The 22,388-nt window shown below is 42.9% G+C and overlaps 1 protein-coding gene across 2 annotated transcripts; it reads left to right on the top strand.

Moving 5' to 3' along the window:
• The first annotated feature begins 2,956 nt into the window (after window positions 1-2,956).
• REG4 (regenerating family member 4) lies at window positions 2,957-20,388 on the top strand. Of its 2 annotated transcripts, XM_003806306.5 has the most exons (7): window positions 2,957-3,008; window positions 5,207-5,381; window positions 5,547-5,707; window positions 11,239-11,336; window positions 14,547-14,684; window positions 15,805-15,910; window positions 19,720-20,388. In XM_003806306.5, exons 3-7 carry the CDS (start codon window positions 5,641-5,643, stop codon window positions 19,785-19,787), a joined length of 477 nt encoding a protein of 158 aa, XP_003806354.1. In that variant the 5' UTR covers window positions 2,957-3,008; window positions 5,207-5,381; window positions 5,547-5,640; the 3' UTR covers window positions 19,788-20,388. The 2 variants fall into 2 exon arrangements, with proteins under 2 accessions (XP_003806354.1, XP_057156901.1); XM_057300918.2 differs by lacking the exons at window positions 5,207-5,381; window positions 14,547-14,684; window positions 15,805-15,910; window positions 19,720-20,388 and having other exon boundaries at window positions 11,239-13,243.
• The last annotated feature ends 2,000 nt before the right edge of the window (window positions 20,389-22,388 follow it).

Here is a 22,388-nt window from a genome sequence, read left to right as displayed (position 1 = left end):
CTACACCCATATACCCAGATTCTTGCACTTAATCACATTCAATATTTATTGAATGAACTAATTAAAAGATGAATAAACACACCCAAACAAGGAATGAGAAAAAGGGCATTGCAAGCAGAGGAATGACATGAAAAAAGGCATGGAGGTGTGACCTTGAATGGGGTTGTTCCAGGGAGTACCAACATGTGGTGTTGATGGGCACAGATTTGACTGGATGGAGTATTAGTGCTGGAGGCAAGAGTGATATGAAGGTGTACGACTCAGAAAGATTTTCCTGCTATACTGAAAGTCTTGGTGAATGTGGGGATCAATTGTAGTATTTCATCATAAGTGCAGCAACATCAAGTTTGCATTATCAAAAAAGTACTCTGATAACACATATACTTAAATTAATATTTTCTAATGAAATCTCAATTTAATCATGATCAGATCTTAGAATATTTTAACTTCATTCCTAACTCTCTTTAATCTCATTTGTTATTGTCTGGTATTTTTGTTCCTACTTATATTAAAAATAAAATAAAGTTACTATTAATTTTATTTTAAACATTATTATAACTAATACAGTCAACACATTTCTTTATTGTAACACATCTTCTGGGATTATTTTATTTTTTGACAAAGGACACGCTTAAGCAGTAATTTCAATGAGTCTATGGGTAACAATCTTACTGCGTTCTCATAACTCTAACATATCTTTTTGTCATACTCACCCTTAATGGTTGGTTAGCTGGGTACAGAATTCCAGGTTGAAAGTTGTTTTCCTTTGCACTTTAAAGCTAGTGTTCCATACTACCCAGCCATAAAAAGGAATGAAACAATGGCATTCACAGCAACCTGGATGGAATTGGAGACTATTATTCTAAGTGAAGTAACTCGGGAATGGAAAACCAAACATTGATGTTCTCAGTCATATGTGGGAGTTATGAGGATGCAAAGGCGCAAGAACGATCCACTGGACTTTGGGGACTCGGGCGAAAGGGTGGGGGGTGGCAGGAGATAAAAGGCTACACATTGGGTATAGTATACACTGCTTGGGTGATGGGTGCCCCAAAATCTCAGAAATCACCGCTAAAGAACTTATCATGTAACCAAACACCACCTGTTCCCCAAAAACCTATTGAAATTAAAAATAATAAATAAATACATAAAGCTAGTATTCGAAAGCTGCCTGGCTTCCACTTTATCTCTCCATTATGGTGCCATCCCCATCCTTGTTACTTTGAAGGTGATCATTGCTGATTTGGGGCTTTTAGGATTCTCATTTTGACCATTTCATGTATGAGGTGTTTATATGTAGACTTTTTTAAAAAAATAAACTTACTATTCAGTGGACCTTTTCGATTCAGATAATTTTCTGGTCCTTTACATTCTTACATCTCAAAGGTTTATGTGAGTCCTATCAATGCCTTCATTTGGAGCTAGTCAATGTGAGGGTTCAGTAAGAGACCTCTTAAAAGTCCTATGAACATCTAGTTTTCTAATCTGTTCTACTCTCTTCTCTCTCATCTCAAGTCTTTAAATCTATATAATGGCATGGGGATAGCAGACTAAGGGTTGGGATGGCTGGTGGAAACACAGGAGATCTATCTAATCACCCATTTTGTTAAAACTTTTCTCTCTTACATCTGGACCAGGACTTCTGAAATTGAAAGGCTTGGAGTTAACATCTTTGTACGCCATTGTGCCATGAAGCAATGATGATTCCCATCCAGCTGCCTAAAGAGAAAGAGGTTTGTGTCAAACATTCTGATGGGAGAGATTCTTTAAAATGTTCTTTGTGAACCATGAAAGCATTACTTTCTCATGTCCTACCATGAATTTACACAACTGATGCAAAAATCTAATAACAAAGGTTGAGTAGCATTTTCCAAACAACAGTGAGCTGGGAGCAAGAAAGCTGGCTTCTGATATCAGCTTCACCCACAACTGTCTGTGCATTAAACTAGTCACAATGTTTCTCTAGGCCTCAATTTCCTCACCAGTAGAACAAAAGAGTAAGATTTGATAACTACTATGGTCCCTTCCAGACTTAAAGTTTCCAGACATAAAGGTCCTTTACAGACTTAAATCTGTAGTTTAAAGTTGAGTCATCTCTGGCACCTACAACCTAATCCTTTGCCATCTATACTGGAAAAGAAAATCTTGTTACTTTTTTCAAATAGCCTATTTTTCAACAGGACTGTATTTTGGCAAACACTTATATTTGGAGTCAGAAGGACAAGGTTCAGTGTCCAGGTCCACTGCTGACCAGCGTTGTGAACCTCGGAAAGTTTCTAATCTCTCTTAAGGTTGGGTTTCTTGAGTGTGTAATGGGGATATCTGTCCTATGCTGCTCACAAGGATTTTGTTGGCATCTTATTTGATGACTTCACTGAAAACCCGTTATTGTAACACACTCTGTTGATGTAAGCTATTTTGACATGATCATCCTTGTTCTGCGGGAGAAGCACAAATAGTAGATCTCTGAGGAAACTCATGCATGTTGAAGGAGTGGAGTCGGTGCTTTAGGAAGGAAAATCTGTGTGTGGGCCTCAGGTCCCACCGCATGGGTCATAACCTATGCCTAACCCTGACAGAAAATCCTTCTAGAAATAAAAGAGAAATAAAGGAAATCCACCATACCAAGGCATAAAAAGACAGCCATGAAAAAGTAACATAAGGGGAGAGGAAGATGGGCTTATAACAGATTACAGGATGTTGTCAGTTTTAATAACGTGATGTGAAGAAAAGATTCTGTTTGCACACAGGGAGAGGTTCTTTTCCTGGCTAGTCAAAGCACACCTTACGTACATTCTGAAGCCGTCTCTTATATGATTCATTTTTTTCACTGTAGATAAGACTTTTATGGATGGATTGTTTTTCTCAAATAATATTATCGCTTTGTGATTAAAGTAAAGATTATTAATTCCTGAGGCAAGAAGATATAAAAGCTCCAGAAACGTTGACTGGGACCACTGGAGACACTGAAGAAGGCAGGGGCCCTTAGAGTCTTGGTTGCCAAACAGGTAATCCTCCTCGCGGTTGATGATGGGGGACTTTCTTTAAACATCTGTTTTCCTCTGTCAGCTATTAGCCAGGCCAGAAATGACAAATTGTATTTCTAGTGAGGCTTGTCAGGCTTTCTGTTGCTGTGTTGTTTGATTTAAATTATTTACCTTCTTTTCTTCCTTCACTGCAAAGAGCATTGGCTTCGGTGTCAAGCTGTTGGGTTAAATCTTGGCTCTGCAGTCTGGTAGCTGGGAAACTTTAGAAAAGTTACTCAATCATAAGTGTCAGTGTCTTCATTTGTAACATGCATTCATGAGATCTACAGTGCAGGTTTTTTGTTTTTGTTTTTGTTTTTGTTTTTTTATGGAGTCTTGCTCTGTCTCCCAGGCTGGAGAGCAATGGTGCAATCTTGGCTCACTGCAACTTCTGCCTCCCAGGTTCAAGTGATTCTCCTGCCTCAGCCTCCTGAGTAGCCGTGATTACAGGCACTTGCCACCGCGCCCAGCTAATTTTTGTATTTTTTAATAGAGACAGGGTTGTGCCATGTTGGCCAGGCTGGTCTTGAACTCCTGACCTCAGGTGATCCACCTGCCTCAGCCTCTCAAAGTGCTGGGATTTCAGGCATGAGTCACCACACCCGGCCCAGTGCAGCTTACTTATGAACATGACATGTAGACATTCAATGAATATCAGTTCACTAAAAATTATTCACAGATTAGTAAAAAAGATGCTGCCTCTCCCTTCCCCCAGATGGTCACCTTGACAGAGAAATTCTGTTTGCGTTTTAAAGGGGTTTGAGGACATTGAAAATACACTATTACTTTTGGAAGGAAAGTTTAGCAAAGTGCAAGGTTCACGCAATGATTTAAAAAGAAGTAAGGGGTGGGGAAGGTCACATCCACACTCTCCAAGCTTTGTCTCATTCTCAGTTAATGTTGCCTTAAAGTGTTCATATGGACCCCAGAATTGATTTTCCAGAAAAGTCATCGTTTACATTATTCTCTTTAAGCAATCCATTATTTGAGAGTTAGATTGTATATTCAGATTTTTTAATCATAAAGTATGATTAAATGTGAATTCAATGAATTAACTCATTTTAAGAATTATTTGGGAGGGAAATCCAGAACTCAGTTTCATACTTATGTTAAAACAAAGCCCAGACAGATGAAAATATAAGAGAACACTGATAAACATTTTAACCTTATGTGACAGTAATGGCCAGTCTTTTGATATAAATTTAAAAATTATTTTAAAAAACATAAAAATAACAATATTTTTGAAAATTTCAGAATGGCAAAAATTATAATAAGTAAGAGAAAAATACAAACTGAGAAATACTATTAGTAACACGTGAAAGGCAATAAACATACAAAAAAGATCTCACAAATAAGCATACAAAAAAGATCTCACAAACAATGAAATAGAAAAATGTGCAAAACTGTAAAATGAAAATTCACCAAATACTAAAAGCAAATCATTATATAAAAAGATGTTCAACTTCATTAGTAATTATAAAATATTTTAAAACACTAAGATTCTTCTTTAATATACCAGAATTAACCAAAAACTTGACAAAATTAAGCATTCACTGGGAGCTTAGGGAACCAATCCTTTTAGTGCCCTGTTAATGAGGTAAATATCACAGCCCATACATTTTAACAAAGGGTATTAAAATGACAATGTGCATGTTGTGTGATGCCACAACCCTATATATGAGAATTTATACTAAAGAAAAAATAAAAAATGCATGAAAGTTATGTGAGTGCAAGACAATGTATTACAATTAATCTGTTTCTGAGAAACAAAACCAGGCTATAGGACTATATGATCTTATTTTTATAAAATTGTACACAGAGAGAGGTGCACAGAAAGATATCTGTAGGCTACTCACCAAATTATCTCCTGGAGATGGGATTTACTTCTTATTTTCTAGTTTTGCATTGATTTTCTAATAACTCATGTGTTGTTTGCTAATGGGGAAAAGATAAAGCCATGTTCTTTATTTTTAAAAATGATGTCAACTAAGTGTAAAGGAAAGAGTGCTGATGGAGTCAGATCTGCTTGTAGCTGCTGTCCATGAACAAATGACTTCATACTTACTGACCTCAGGTTTTCTCATCTGTAAAATGTGGGTATTGGACACTGTGCTCACGTTTAATTTTAACATTTAAAAATTCAATGTCGGAGCCACTCTATTGGATTTTCTTGACAACAGAATGCCCATATCCGCCTTATCCGTAAGGAAGCTTGCCTTAGGGCGCCCTCTGCTGGCCCTCCTGAAGCTAACAGGGGCGAGTGCTCGGTGGTTTACAAATTGCCTCCATGCAGACTATGAAACTGTTCAGCCTGCTATAGTTAGATCTCTGGCACTGGCCCAGGAGGTCTTGCAGGTAAGAACAAAATCTCTTAAAATTTTCTAACATGTACATCTAACTTGAGATTCCCTTCATTATAAAGTCTGGATTTAGCCAGGAAAATATTGTATTATTTTCCTCCATATGTATTAGTTGGCATCTAGATTCCTGGGTCCTTCTCACCTGTGCAAATGTGTTCAGATTTGCAGATCAAGGAGAACCCAGGAGTTTCAAAGAAGCGCTAGTAAGGTCTCTGAGATCCTTGCACTAGCTACATCCTCAGGGTAGGAGGAAGATGGCTTCCAGAAGCATGCGGCTGCTCCTATTGCTGAGCTGCCTGGCCAAAACAGGAGTCCTGGGTGGTGAGTATCCATCACGTAGCTGGAACTGAGCCACAGCCAGTGTTCACACAGCCCATGTGAGACAGTCATCCATTTGCCCACAAAAACATTTAGGAACTGCAGGAAATAGGTTTTTAAACATGGAGATGAAAAACAAAGATAGGTACTGAAAAATTCAAGGGCTCTAGAATCCAACAAAACTCAATTCCATATGATTATAACCCATACTTAAATCATGAGTTAAGGGTAAGTTATAATATTAATTTGGCAAGTTTATTGTGAAGGGCAGAGATAATGTGTTTGAAACACCTGTTGCCTAGCAGATTGTCAAAAAGTCATAGCCATAATTAGAATTCCCCAATGCTTATGCACTGGTTTATCATTTTGAGCATTATTAGGGATTCCAGTTTGCAAGGTACCTACAATCTAGTTAGAGAGATGGCGCTTATACATTTATAGATCACACATCAAGTGCAAAGTAACATGGCAACAAAGTGGGTAGCAATATTGTAGAATCCACCAATAGAGAAAGCAGGGGAGGAACAGTGTACGAGTGAGCTAAGAAGAAATGTCACAGAATACCAGAAATGGAAGGAAATGAAATGTGATCTCATCTGGTGTAATGTCTTTGTTCTATTTACAAGGAAAATGAATTCCAGAAAAGGGTAGAGATTTGCCCAGTGTCACACAGTAAGATTAAGTGATGCTTGGGCTTCTAGTGCCTTTCACAGTCCCATGTGGCTTTGCTGGGTGTTGGACATGTAAGAGTGAGTGAAGAATCCATATTTGAGCATTGCCTCTGTTGAGAAGAGGGCTTCCAGAGGGGACCAGTGCTGTCTGTTACTTAGTACTGCTACTGCTGGGGAATGCCCTTGGCCAAGGGTAGGACGGTTTGGAAGGACATACTAAGAGAAGCAAGGTTCTTTGGGCATCATTTTGGCCCCTATGGCTGCAGTCTGTGGTCCTGGTCATAGTTATCCCTAATATGCTCTTTCATGGCTCTTTGTCTTCAACCCTACACCAGTTCACTGAACTATCTCAGGCTGCTCAGGACCTGTGGAACTCAGCCATGCAAGGGAAACCATGCAAGAGAGTGCAAGGCTCTGGGGGGCTGCTCTTGAGCCCCTCCTGCAGAGCTGGAGGCCATTTCTGTGGCCATTTCTATGTGGCCAGGTGGTTCCCTGCCACTCTTGTTCTGTGCTGACTTCAGACCTACTTAGTGAAACTTGAAATTTGCCCAAGCTATATCCTGGGGAATGTGATACAACCATCTTCCTATCCCTGGGATCTCACTAAACTCTCTGGCTTCTCTCCTGAGGAGGAGATGCAGACACAAGATTCACCACAGGTCCTTCAATTTCTCTTTTCCAGATAGATCTTCCTTCCAGCTGCAGAAGGACATTCTACTCATTCTTACTATCTTGGGGGAACCTCCCTTATGACATATCCTAAATGTTCTTTGCACTGCTGTACTTAAGAGAAATAGAGGGGACTTAGAAATTAATTTTCTCTCTCAATGAGACCTTGTGGTGAATATTAAACTCTTATTGCTTCCACAGTGAGTTCTTTGTCCTGATACCTGCCCTTCACCTGAAGCAATTCATGGCATTGATTCAGTGAGTGGAGAGACATAGAGCAACATCATTTATGGACACTAAAAAACTTCATCTGGCTTATCTTTTCAAAACTATTACATAATAATGATGATGGGTTTTAATAGCTTCAGGTTTTAACTAGCTACTGTTTATCGAACAATTCCTATACACTAGGCTCTGTGCTAATCACTGTACGTGAATTATCTTAATTAATCTTCCCAACAACTGTGTGAAGAAGGCATATATTGTTGATCCCACTGTACAGACAAGAAAAGTAAAGCTGAAAGAGATTAAATCATGTTCCTAAGGTCATACATGTAATAAGTGAGGGAGTAGAACGAGTATTGGAGTAGTCCAGGCAAGATGCTAGAAGCTGAAACCTCTTGATACTGCATGTGTAGAGATGACGAGCTCTAGCACCATGTGAGGTGGGGTCAAGGTTCTAAGGCCACCATGGAAACATTGGCTTCTCTCCCAGTTTCCACCACACTCCCCATCTGGGTAACCTCAGCAGGTTACTCGCCCCTGTGAGGAGGTTCCCTTCTCTGTACAATGGAAATGGTTATCCACACCTATCTCTCAGGGAGGCTCTGGTAATTAAACAAAATAATCTCAACGAATGTGCTTGACCCATGTAGGATTTAAAGCAATAACTTGAGCATCATTACTAAGATGACTAAGACTTGGAGTCAGACTGTCTGTCTGGGGTCAAATCTTACCTTTATCATTTATTTGCTGTAGGATCCTGGGACACGATGTCTTCTTTCTGCCTTTGTTTCTTCATCTGGAACGTAGGAATAATGACAGGGTTATTATGAAGATGATTAGAATACATGTAAACGGCCTGGACCTGCATCGGGTACATAGTAAATGCTCAATAAATGTGTGGAGTAAGGCCGGGTGCGGTGGCTCAGGCCTGTAATCCCAGAACTTTGAGACACCAAGGCGGGTAGATCACTTGAGCCCAGAAGTTCCAGATCAGCCTGGGCAATGTGGCGAAACTCCGTCTCTACTAAAAAAAAAGTACAAAAAACTAGCCTGGTACGGTGGTGCTCGCCTGTAGTCCCAGCTACTCGGGAGGCTGAGGTGGGAGGATCACCTAAGCCCGGGAAGTCAAGGCTACAGTGAGCCGAGATGGCGCCGCTGCCCTCCAGCCTGGGCGATGGGAGAGGGGTAGCGCAAGGCAGAGCCATAGCGCAGCAGAGCGGCCGTTAGTTGCATATCTAGGAGCTAAAATGTCTCCACCGGGGGCTCACGGCCACAGCCGCAACTTGCAGAGTGCGGGGCAGAGGGGAGGGGAGAGAGATGAAGTGAGGAAGGAGGAGGGGGAGAAAAAGAATGAGAGTCAGGGAACAGACAGTCATAGGCAAGGAGGGACACACATACGCACAGAGAGAAAAGAGAGAGTACCAAGACAGGGAGAGAACGGAGAGATACATAGAAAGTCAAAGACAGAGATGCACAAACAGAGAGATGGTAAGACAGAGAGCAGCACTCGGAGAAACACAAAGAGAGACAGAGAAAGGGGAGAAAGAGAAGAGAGAGAGTCATGATTGTCTGGGCTCCGGCATGGTCCTCCAAGTCCTCTGCGTGTGTCCCTAGGCCCTCTGCTTTCATGGCTTGGATCCAGGGGAAACAAAGACCATGGTGGTAGAGGGTCTGTCCTAACATGTTTGCTCACGGAATGCCAAGGACAGTTGCTTCAGAGTGCACAAGACCAAACCAGGAGCACCAGGTGTGATGCCAGGGGTCTTTGTCCTCGGGCCAAAGGTCAGAAATTTGGGTTCCTCTTTGCCACCTCTTTCAGAACAGTCTCACCGGTATTACTTTGGAAGGCATGTTTTCGCAGCTGTCCCTTTCTGAAATTCAAGCCCACGTCATTATCTGCCCTCTGGTAATCAATGGCCAGCCTTCTCTTAAGAAGATCAATTTTTACTTAAAGTGCAAGGATTTCTTTTCCTCCTGAGAAAATAATCAAGGCAGCCCAATTAATTATTTATGTTGCTAAGTTTTGAATTTCTCATTTTTATAAAGGTTGGGAGGGTTGGTGGCAGTAACACAGATTTTTAAATCATAGAGAACTGGATCTGCAAAGCACCTTTTCCATCTTACTGTGTGATCATGGGCAGATGACCACCCTGAGCCTGTTTCCTCACCTCCTCAAGCAATTATGATAAAAATGCCATATGGATAAAACACCTAACATGGTGCCTGGCATCAAGAAAGCACCTTGCAGGGTGAGGGGCAGAAAGGGGAGGGGAGAGAGATGGAAAAGTGAGGAAGGAGGAGGGGGAGAAAAAAGAATGAGAGCAGAAAACAGTCATAGACAAGGAGGGACACACAGAAACACAGAGACAAAAGAGACCGAGATGTAGACAGAGTGCAAAGACAGGGAGAGAACAGAGAGATGATAGAAAGTCAAGCACCTTATTTACAAAAGCTAGTGACAGTGGTACTAGTAGTAACAGCAATGGCATAAAGGCTGCGTTTTATTTATCATAAAATTATGTTCATATTTATGAATGTAGTAGAAGATGAAGCATTTAAATACATGAATATCTTTGCTGTTTGTTTGTAGTATATTTGACATACTCACTGAAACATTTCCTGCCTTGCCGTAGTTAGGTTGGTCATTATTCATTATTCATAGGTATAAGGAATAGCACATACAAAGGATCTAAAGCTACACTGAGCATTCATGTTCCAAGACGGAGCTGGGACTATGGCATAGAAGGATGTGGCTGGATAGGGGCATACAACCAGGTTATAAAATCTCTTACATGCTAGACGAGCAGAGAGCTCATCTGAAAGCAATGGGGAGCCCTGGGAGATGCATAGGCAGGGGCTGAAATAAAACAGAAGAGTGGGGCAAACAAGCGACAGTAGTATCATTTGAATGAGGAGAGAGAAAATGCTGTTATGACAGCTGCAGTCTGTGGACCTCCCTTATGGAAGGAAACACTTTTGCACCCACCATGGTGTCAGAAGGTAGCCACATAGTCACAAAGCCTACACTTGCTAGCTTGACATCCCCTTGATCACCTGATGCCTCTGTACATCCAGCCATCTCCCCCTCTTTATAAACCTTCAGATTCAGTGACATGGCACATTCACCAATGGACTAGCAGGAAAAGCATGTGCCTCCCTGAATCATGGATTCCTTTGCTTCTAGGCCCTGGCTCTTTCCTATTTCTGCCATGGTTGCCTGACAGACACCCTGTACTTAAGGCAGACTTAAGTGCTTGCTGTTTCTATCCTTCCCCACACATTCCTGCCTCCTTTGCCTAAAATGTTCCCTCCCCCAGTACTGACACATAGCCCACCTATGCTCAAGTTCCAGTCAAGTTGCCATGTAACCCTTCCCTTGTCTCCCAGGCCAAAGTGACTCCTCCCTCCTTGGAATGCCCCAAACTACCAATTTGTGTCCCTCATCCACTCTTGTGATGCCTTAAGTTATAGTTATTTGACCTTCACTGCTAATACAAGATTCTGCCAGCTGCTGAGGATCTATTCCAATTATGAGTGTCTATCTAGTCCAATTATGTATGTATGTATATTCCAATTATGCATTCCAGAACTGGGGAGATAACCACAGCATGGGTTCAGGGGACCCACTGGACCCACTGTGAGGCAGATCAAGCTAAAACTCCATTGATCACCTGACTTCCATAACCCCTACTCTGACTGGTGGACCGCAGTGACGTTTTCTTGGAATTAATGTCTGTTCAGAGGCAGTGTCCAGTAATCGCAGAAACACAGTCACACTGGTAAAAGGCCATAGGTCCCTTTGGGAAAAGCCAGAAGAAGGGTAAGCTGTATACATTTTTGGCAGTGTAGCAGGACCCTTCATGAAGGGACTCTCTTCATTCAAGGGGTTCCTGATTGCAAACTGTATCAAGTCTGGGAATTGATTGTTTTTGCTATCATAACGTGCAATTGCCTTTTGTTTATGTGCAGATATCATCATGAGACCCAGCTGTGCTCCTGGATGGTTTTACCACAAGTCCAATTGCTATGGTTACTTCAGGAAGCTGAGGAACTGGTCTGATGCCGAGGTAAGAAACTTGCTGCCTGCTTGCCCTGGCCTTTCTAGAGCAAAGGACCAGCCAGAGCCCCAGATCTCATTTGATTCAGGATCAAGTGTCCTTCCTGGGCACTATGAAGAGAAGCCCCTTTGGCTGGTGAAATGGACAGAAGAGGGTTGTGTGTTCAACTCATTCAATTCTGTAAGCATTGCTGAAGCAGGTGCTGTATGCCAGACCCTAGATGGGCTACAAGCACATACGGATACATAGGAAAGAGCCCCTACCCTCAGCAAGCTCACTGTCAGTAAAGGAGACAGAAATACATCAATCAAAGGAGGAAGAGAAGATGAGGAATTCACAGAAAGGATAATGGAGTTTCTGTACGAGATTTACCAGAAAGAGAGTGGTGTGTAGACATGCCTGGAGCAGACACCTTGGAGCCGCTGACAGAAGGTGAAGCAGTCCAAGAAAATGTGGAAACTTTTCCGCTGCTCTACACAGTCCACAAACCTGCCCATTTTATTTCGTTGAAGCTTTGTCTGAGAGATAACCAAATAGACAGTCGAAGTAAGTTATCTCAGCCACATATGGGGAGTGGATGCTGCTGAATTGTGATTAATTGGGGGAGCCATATAGGTACATTTGGCATGATCTGGGCCTATGCGGTCTTACAATCCCTGTATAAAACTACACAATGAAAAACAGAAAACAAAACAAACAAACAAACAAACAAAAAAACAAGAATGAAGCACCTACCACATGCCAGCTACTGAGGCTATGAACGTATTCTCCGGCCTTAGAAAGCCCAGGATTAATGCAGGATTGCGACATTTAAACAGAACATTTCCATACAGCATGAGTATAAATGACTTTCCCAAGTTTACGCTGAGAGTAACTGACACAGCAACCCCAGCAAAGTCTGAGCTGAGTCCTGAATAATTGTATAAAAAGGGGAGAGAAACAGAGTGAAGAAAGGGTTTCCCAGACTCTGTCCCAGGAAAGAAAATGAGCTCGTGGAGAGGAATAGACTTTCTCTATGAAAACAGAGGGAACAAAGAGGAAGATGTCTGGGAACCGAGGAGTAATAGAGACCTGAGTTTACATCACTACTCTGCCACTCCCTAGGTACCTCCCTTTACCTGTTCCCCTACTGGAAAGTGGGATAATACTTTTTACCTCATGGACTTGTCAGGAGGATTCATTAAAACGACTCGCATAAAGCCTATGCCACATGGTAGATGCCAATTCAGGGTCTCAAGAAAGAACAGCCCACAGGATTGACACTGAACCTTAACAAAGTTAACAGGACCAAGGTGCAGAGAGGGTGCTAGGACAGCGAAGCCAAAGAGGACCCCCTCAAACCCAACAAGAGCTGTGCGGCTCCCTGATTCCTCGCCAGTGTTGCTACCGCCCTTGGCTCTTCTTGCATGGCTGGCTCTTGAGACCCCTGGAAGCTGATGGAGGCAACGTGAGAAGCACATGGACATCCGACCTTGAGCTTGAGAGGCAGAGGCCTGAGTTCTAGTTACAGCCCCAGCAGTACCAGTTGTGTGGACTGGGAGGGAGGCTATCACGTACATACTCCAAGCCTCCAAGCCTGTTTCCCCTTCTGACACAGGATCTTTTGTGGCTGGTATAGAGTGGGCACTCAATAAATGCTGTCTGGTCATCTGGCTGGCATGCCTCATGGGCCTGAGAATTAAATAGAATTACAGTGATAGAAGCATGCTGGTATTGTAAGTGGTTTGTAAGTGTGAGGACTAAATTATTATTAAATAGTAATCACATCTAATCTTGGATAAATTAGTAAAAGCAAGAATGGGAGCAGTAAAAACCTAAGCAACCTGAACTAAAATTTTATTGAATTAATTCAATTTCTTGTCATGTAACACAACCCCAGAAGAGAATAAAATAAAGTTTATATACATACACCCATATATATAAACATTTGCCTTGTTTAATTGAACAATAGGTTTCTGGTTACAGAATAAGAATTTATCATGTCATGTGTTTCATACAATCCTTAAAACAGTGATTACCATTTATTTGCCCACAAGAAAAATTCAGATTGCATGGCCTTGGATATGAAAGAAGACAGCACTTTTGCAAAGGAAGAAGGAAAAATTGGGGATCGATATGCAGACATACAGAAGTAAAACAGATTTGGGATTAGAGCTGAAAGTTTTAAAAGTTGCAACAAAGCAGATAGTTACGTATCTGCCTCTAGTGCCCAGGAAACCCCCAAATCCAACCAGATTTGGAGGCATGGTTACTGTTGAGGAAAGACAAAGCGGTGGGCATATTCACCTCCAATCGGCAGGAATTCTACACCAGCACGGGGAGCAGTCTCCTCTCCTCTGGAGGATCACCTCACATGTTTAGGCAATTGATCCATGCCCATTCACTAGCAAGTCAAAATAAGTTACAGACCACTGTTTACAATTTACAGTGTGTTATTCTTATGTAATATAGGGTAATAATAATTAAAATAAACACAATATAGGCTTAGGAATTAGGGAGAGCTGGGCTCTCTTCCTGTGTCCAGTTGCCCATTCCTGATCCTCTCTCTCCCCATCCATAAACTAAAGGTGGGCCCCACCTCCTTAGGCTGCTGTTAGGACCGAATGGTGAGGTGCCCAGTGTGTTGGAGGTGTCCCGCAAAGAGCACTGCCATAATGCCTGTTCTCTGATGCACATTGTGTTCACATACTGACACCTCTAAAATCAGGTGTGTGCTACGAACACACTGTGTCACTGTGTATCATAGATTCATTGACAGTGATTTTATTTTCTTTCTTCGTGGGACACAAAATAATGGCACATTTTACAATCAGCAGTTTCTTAGATCTGTTGAAATGCAGTACTATAATACAATAGGCCTCATGACAGGTCCTAGGTAGCAGTAATTATTTTACAGATGAAGAAACTGAGCCTCAGAGAGGTGAAGTGACTTGTCAAGGTCACGTACACCACTGAGAGGCAAGACCAGGACCCCGGGCACGTCCTCAGACCCTAAATCTCTTGCCCTGGCCTTGTATTGCCTCTTTCTCTGAGACCGAACGCTGCAGCAGTTGTGTTTTTTCCCAGGGTGGCAGGAAGCCTTCTGTGGTGCTTAGAGCACGATGTGTGGAGGAAGTGGGGGCTGCGTGAGTCCCTCCTGCTTGGCATGCTAGCCTTCTGAGGGGAGGGCTGTGCTTTAAACATGCAGGCATAATTAACAGGACCTCTCCTTGTATATAGCTCGAGTGTCAGTCTTACGGAAACGGAGCCCACCTGGCATCTATCCTGAGTTTAAAGGAAGCCAGCACCATAGCAGAGTACATAAGTGGCTATCAGAGAAGCCAGCCGATATGGATTGGCCTGCACGACCCACAGAAGGTAACCTCAGACTTGGCCACAAAGGCCCTCTTGGGAAAGCCAGGCTGGCATCCTCTTTTTGGGGAATGGCCTCCCGGCCTATAACAAGGACACAGCGGGTGGATCTTCTCCAGATGTGCCTCCAGCTGACGGAGACCAAAGTCTCAAGGTCAGGGGCCCAGTTCTGGCCCTCAGTGGAGGATATGATTTAAATGACTCCATTGTATAGACCTTTGTCTAATTAAGGCCCTCCTGAATGGCAGAACACAAAATTACCAGCTTTCTAGAGCCTTAAAAAGTGTGTGTGTGTGTGTGTGTGTGTGTGTGTGTGTGTATGCACACAGGCCTATTATGAGACAGATTAATCAAATCTCCATTGGATCTTGAGTTAAAGTTGAAAACTTTCAGCTAGCCTTTTTTTTTTAGATGCTGTAATTTTTTTTTGTTATCCTTGATGTTTTTCACTGTAACTTCCTGTTCTTTTCATCAATACCTTCTTGTAAGAAATGACGTGAGTGGTTTTTGTAAGGAACAGCTGGTTGGTAAGGTCTAGGTGTGGGGTCTTCAGTTCACAGATTCTTGCTGGGGCTTCTTTAGTTGACTCAGACAAACACAGGGAACATAAAGCGGGAAGCCCCATACTTCCTGCTTCTTAATAAAACTGCTGAAGATACCACACATTCGTTCACCCTCTTTCATGAATACATATGTGTTCATCCTTTAGTACTTGTCTATAAACATCTTATGGCTTTTTCTCTTTTTAAATATTATGTTACAGAAAAACAGATAATCCTTTACCATAGTTGTTACAAATATTTTATACAATTATTTCGTTTTTAATGTCATTTATTTGACTATCAGAAATTTTACATTTTTATGTATTCACATTGCTATCAATCAGAGCCCTGTCATTCAGATGGAGTAAGTATTTACATCTATTTCTATTTTTTGCAGTAATATTGGTAATGTTTTCCTATTAGCGGTTGAGTGGAATGACTTTCTCTTTTTCCTTCTTTAAGCATTTCTGTACTTTCCCAATGTTTGCAATGAAAACCATGTTTTAAAGGGGACTGAGGGGACTTCCTTGGCTGTGGCAGGTGGGTTGCTGAGCTGTACACTTCTCCATCTCCTGTTGTTGCAGAGGCAGCAGTGGCAGTGGATTGATGGGGCCATGTATCTGTACAGATCCTGGTCTGGCAAGTCCATGGGTGGGAACAAGCACTGTGCTGAGATGAGCTCCAATAGCAGTAAGTTATAATGCACCACCCCTCACCACTTCCCAATGCGCAGACTCTTCCCTTTACCTAGTAAGCACAAAAATAGGCACAGGGGACCACTGCCCTCCTCATTCCACACCAACAACTCTTTTCTCCAGCAAGGCAGTGGCCTTGCCACAGACATTGGTTACCAACCTTCAGTCCTTTGTGATCACTTTACAGTCTTTGTCATATCAATGTACCAGCTGTTCTGTTATTTACTCAATATTTTCTTTAAATCCATTCATTTTTTTTCTGAAATACACTTATTTTAAAATCACATTCTATACCATGAGAGGGATATATATCCCATTTTGGGAAGCCCAGACCACAGGGAGTAAATATATGTGGTGAAAACAGATAAATCTCTTCTGACTTCTTTAAAATGAGGGTTTGCCATGAGCCCTGGAAAGCCGGTCTTTGCCTGAGTTCTTCCCTTCTGTCTGTTTCCCTGAATCCTGTCCCCAGAATGTGGTGGCCCGAAGCTCAGCGCAGGCTGCACACACTCGCGTGAGCCTTCTCCTTTCTCTGGCCTGCTTTCATTCTTTGTCTTTATGCTCATGAGTTAGACTTTTCAGCATTCATACTGGTGACATCTTGGGCTGGATACTTCTTGGTTGTGGGGGCTATCCTGTACATTGCAGGAGGTTGAGCGGCATCCCTGGTCTCTAATCAGTAGGTGCCAGTAGCACTCCTCCTCCCAGGTCGTGACAATCAAAAATATCTCCAGGCATAGCCAAGTGTTTCCTGTGGGGGGCAAATTCACCCCCTGGTGAGAACCATGATTAATAAGCGGTGTAGAAAACTTCAGCTGTACAAGATCACAGAATATTAAAGAATACTCAGTGCCAAAGGTCGTATACTTGAGAATATCCCAGTGGGTCTAATAGGCCATCATAGTGACACCAGGACCCCCTGCCAGCCAAGAAGTCGGCCTGGAGCAGGCCTGGGCTGAGGTCTCAGCTATTGGGCTGGGGTAGGGAGGGACTTGGTCACCCCCAGCAGGACATGGGGGCAGTTTACTGTTGTCAGAGGAATAAACTTATAAGAAGGAAAGAGAGAGTGAGAAAACTTTCTAACAGCATGAGGCAAAGGGCAGGCATGAGGAGACACACTCTGAGGAAAGCCCTCAGAGATAAACAGCCATAGAGGGGATTTTCACAGACCAGCGAGAGCACAGCTGCTGCTGTTCAAGGCAGAAGTTGGCTCAAATGGAAAAAACGCAACCAAAACCAATAGGTAGAGGCTATCAACAAGTGGATTTTTACTTCAATCAAGGAAAAAATTTTAAACAGTTAGCACTGCTCAAACACATAATGAGCTACCCCAGGAAGTAATGAGAAACCTTATAACCAGAGTTAACCAAGCAAAAGGTGGACATTGTAGTTGTTATTGCAGTTGACGCATTAAGTGTTAGAAGCGAGGCTCCATGGCACAAAAGAATCAAATGAGGAACATTGTAAAAATACCAATATCAGGGATTCGTTTTCAGACCTGCAGCATCAGAATTTCTGGGACTGGAGGCCAGACCTGCTTTGGGAGCAGTAGACCAGATGCCTCCCTAAGTCCCTCACATTCCCCAGATTCTGACATTCCCATTGGACAAAGTCCTCAAACGAAAGTCCTTTCCCTGTGAGTCGATGATCACATCAGCAAAATTCAGTAGCGAAGTTGCCTCTGTTGTGTGGATGGGAACCAGAAGCCTGAAGCTCTCTGAGAACAGCACGTCTTTGGGTTCCTTTCCTTTCCCATGGTTACTTACCCAGCTCGTGGCTGTCAGAACACAGGCTCTCAAGGCAGAAAAGCACAAGGAATGAAGCAAGGATTTGAGAGAAACTGGTGGAAGGTAGAATTTAAAAGCCCATCCCCCTCAGCCACATCAGTACAATGGATTTTGCTCCCCACTCAGTTTCTATTTTTTTAATTCAAAATGTATATTAATGCCCCAATATACAGCCACACACACATTCTTGTTCTCTCTTTGTGACAGGGCTATTCCTTTTTTATAACTCTTTAGAAAGAATTCCAGAGCATTTTATTTTGTGTGTCCCTCTCTCACCCTTTCTGACTCTCCCCTTTACATCAAAATGTGTTTTGTGACTCTGGAAAATTGCAGCTTGCAATGTTTCCTGATGTTTTGCTGGTCCACTTTGAGACATTTAATAATGATAACTTGGGTTTTGCAGTTGGAAAAGAAATTTCATATTCAGTATACGTTGAGGTCAAGAGCATGGGTTCTGCGTTCTGAATGCCCAGGGTAGAATTCCAGCTCCTCCTAGCTGAGCTGTGTGACCCTGTGCAGATCTCTGACTTCTCTGTGCCTCAAATGCCTCTTTATAAAAAGGAGGAAATAATCGCCCTAATCATCTGAATACATGTGGCATGCTTATCACGTGCAAGCTAGGCTAATGGCTCCGTGGCCTGGAGAAAAGGGAAAGTAAGGTTTCTCACTCACCCTTCCCTGCACTCTGCCTCTGATGAGGTGGGAAAAGCAGACCTCTCGCTTAGTGCCTATAGTGAGCTGGGCTGTGCTTGACTGTTTGAAGCTGCTATTCTAGCTTATCCACAGGCTCAGTGGGCAGCAACCTCAAAAGGACCTGCTGATGAGAGAGTCAGTCTCAAGCCTGGCCCATGGCCTTGTGCCGTATTCTCTTTGCCCCACACTGTGAAAGTACCCACAAGCTTGCAGGCCCTGTTTCATTTATACTCTGTGGCTCCTGCGCTGAGCACTATGGATGCAGGCATGGGCAGGCCCCATCCTCTGTGGCTCCTGAGAACCAGGAGTGGGAGGGGCACACCTCATCCCCTCCTCTCCCCAGGGTTCTCACCCACCCACACGCACTGGGAACAGGGCCAGATCTGCAGGTCAGGGCCCAAGCAGACACCTAGCCAGGGAACAACTCCTCGCTCTGCTGCAGACACCCATGGAAGACAAGTGATGCTGTGGAGCTTGGCTTCTGGGAGGGAAATAGTTGGATCTCACCTCAAAAATACTTCAGTCCTTCAAAAGGCCACCTCCGCCTTGGGCTCTCTCCTTTTTCATAAGCAGATGGCCTGTTGGGATGTGAATGGCTTTAGCAGCTTTCAGTTCTTTGAACTTTGAACAGGAGCTTCTTAGAGCCTCAGCTGTGGGCTTGAGGACAGGCCACACTCAGATCCTCACTGCATCCTGCCTCAACACAAGAGCCCCTCATTCTCAGTTGATTCATGTCAACCCCTGCCTTTCCTCAAAAGCAGTGCTGGAGTGGAGCTTTTGCCATGGTGTGTGACATTTAAAGTGTTTTTCTTTCATTGGGAAAGTTAGTATCTGTATTACGGTTCTCCAGGGAAACAGAAGTAGTTGGATGTATATATAGAGAGACAGAGATTTACTTTGAGGAATTGGCTCATGCAATTGTGGGGGCTGTGAAGTCTCAAAACCGCAGGACAGGCCAGCAGCCTGGAAATTCTTGCAGGACTTAATGTTGTTGTCTTGAGTCCAAAGGCGGTCTGGAGGCAGAATTTCTTCCTCTTTGGGAGACAGGTCTTTTCTCTTAAGGCCTTCAATTGATTGGAGAGGCCCACACACATGATGGAGGGCCATCTGCTTTACTCAAAGTCTACTGATTGTTAAACGTTAATCACAGCTAAAAAACACCTTCGCAGCAATCAAACAACTGTACATCATAGTCTAGCTAAGTTGACACATAAAGTCAACCATCATATCGCCTTATCTATGCTTCCAAGAAAAACACCCAGATAACTCTGGCAAGCTCAGTATAGTACTGAATGGATTTAAATATCTGTTTATTTTCTTACAGACTTTTTAACTTGGAGCAGCAACGAATGCAACAAGCGCCAACACTTCCTGTGCAAGTACCGACCATAGAGCAAGAATCAAGATTCTGCTAACTCCTGCACAGCCCCGTCCTCTTCCTTTCTGCTAGCCTGGCTAAATCTGCTCATTATTTCAGAGGGGAAACCTAGCAAACTAAGAGTAATAAGGGCCCTACTACACTGGCTTTTTTAGGCTTAGAGACAGAAACTTTAGCATTGGCCCAGTAGTGGCTTCTAGCTCTAAATGTTTGCCCCGCCATCCCTTTCCACAGTATCCTTCTTCCCTCCTCCCCTGTCTCTGGCTGTCTCGAGCAGTCTAGAAGAGTGCATCTCCAGCCTATGAAACAGCTGGGTCTTTGGCCATAAGAAGTAAAGATTTGAAGACAGAAGGAAGAAACTCAGGAGTAAGCTTCTAGTCCCCTTCAGCTTCTACACCCTTCTGCCCTCTCTCCATTGCCTGCACCCCACCCCAGCCACTCAACTCCTGCTTGTTTTTCCTTTGGCCATGGGAAGGTTTACCAGTAGAATCCTTGCTAGGTTGATGTGGGCCATACATTCCTTTAATAAACCATTGTGTACATAAGAGGTTGCTGTGTTCCAGTTCAGTAATGGTGAATGTGGAAAAGTGAAATAAGACCAAGAAATACACCCAAGTGCTTCTTCGTCTCCTTCATCTGAGTCTGCCTCCTCCACCCCAGCAACAGCACTGGTTCAAGGAGAGGAGAGATGCAGGTGACATGCCTGCCAACTTCTGAGCAAGGTTGGGCGAGTGGGTGCTATTTAGTTGTAAGTGCTTCTCAGCTTATGAGGGGGATGACAGTCACAGCAGGTATGGTGGAGCTGACCTGGACCCTGGACACTCTTCTTCCCCACTGCCACTGACAACATGTGTGGCCTTGTGTGACTCTCTTTGCCCTGTGAGGTTTGCAATGGCTTATGAGGTGGTTACTTCAATAATAAGGATGTGATTTTGCCTGCAAACAGATATATGACTCCCCAGGTCATGAATCTGCGTGGTCATGTAAACAGAAGCAAATATGGACTCAATGATTATAGCATATGGCTGTGGTATGATCACATTCGCATTCCTTAGAGGGAAATGCCACCAGACAAGAGAGGCCATGTGGGTTGGCCATGCAGTTCAGGCTGTGTAGATCACCACTTGCTTCATCCATGATGTGCTGCCAACCGGCAAACACACCAAGTCTTATTCCCTAGTCTGAGAACATTCCCTCTCATCTTAGCAGCTATTGAGTGCTGGCTGAAAGAAGAGTAAAAAGAAAGGGGAAAAGGAAGTCATGGAGCCTCTGCCCTAACCAGTTCTCCTTCTACTCTCCTTTCCTTTCTTCTTCCTTCCTTCATCACGTCCTTGTCATTCTTTTGGTTGTCAAAGAGGAAAACACTAGAAATAATGTATTGCTCCTCTCAAGTATAAAAAGGCTGGATAACCGAAAAGATAAGTCTCCTAATAGTGATATTTCAGACAAGGTGACAGGCAAATGGAAAAGGCTCATTCTTTCAAAGCATATAGTTAGCTTCAGCAAAACTGCAACCACCAACTCCTAAGAGGGTTCTGGGCAAGTCACTGTCAGAGAAACAAACAAAATTATCAGACTGCATGATAGAGATAAAAGATAAATTGGGGTGGCTCATGCCTGTAATCCCAGCACTTGGGGAGGCCGAGGCAGGCAGATCACAAGGTCAGGAGATCGAGACCATTCTGGCTAACATGGTGAAACCCTGTCTCTACTAAAAATACAAAAAAATTAGCCAGGTGTAGTGGCGGGTGCCTGTAGTCCCAGCTACTCAGGAGGCTGAGGCAGGAGAATGGTGTGAACCTGGGAGGCGGAGCTTGCAGTGAGCCGAGATCGCGCCACTGCACTCCAGCCTGGGTGACTGAGCAAGACTCTGTAGTATTACCTGTAGGAACCGAAAAAAAAATGCAAAGGAAACATGGCTGAGAATATCTCAGAAAGGTAGAAGCTCTCAGTTTTTTCTGACTGTGGCACATATGAAAGTTAAAAAAAGGAACATCATGGCCCACCTCCCTCTCCTAATTTATTTGCTTTTTCAAGAGGAAAAATACCTCATGATAGCAAAGAAGTAGAGATGAACAAAATAAAAATCAAAAAAATTACAGATAGCAAATCTACTGAGACAAAATAAAGTCAAGTCATTCTATAAATATTTATAATATATAAAAATATATACAATATATTTAAAAATAGTTCCAATTGAAAAGGATCACCAACTTAAGACCATCTTGGCAATGTAATAATAACAAGGCTCCCTCCCTGAAATTGCTGAAATGCTGACAGTCTGCATGTGCACATACACTGGGAAAGGCATGGATAAGCAGTCACCCATCTTATTGGAAGCCTGGGATAGTACAGAGTTAATTCTAGAAATGTCATGATTTTCATTTATGTATGTAAAATTTTAATAATCCTCAATAATTCACTGAGTGGATATATCATTCAACATATCTTTATTGAATGCATGCTGTGCACCAAGAACTCATTTTGGAAGCTGAGAATCCATCAGTGAGCAAAATAGATAAAATTCCTTGCAATCATAGAGTATCCATTTCATCACGGATGGGGAGAGGATGTAGACAAACAACAAACTAAATAAGTAAAGGACATAGTATGAG

This window comes from Pan paniscus, chromosome 1 (genome assembly GCF_029289425.2).
Source record: "Pan paniscus chromosome 1, NHGRI_mPanPan1-v2.0_pri, whole genome shotgun sequence".
NCBI lineage: Eukaryota > Metazoa > Chordata > Mammalia > Primates > Hominidae > Pan > Pan paniscus.
Note: the sequence above shows the minus strand (reverse complement) of the source record. Positions and strands in the feature narration are given on the sequence as shown.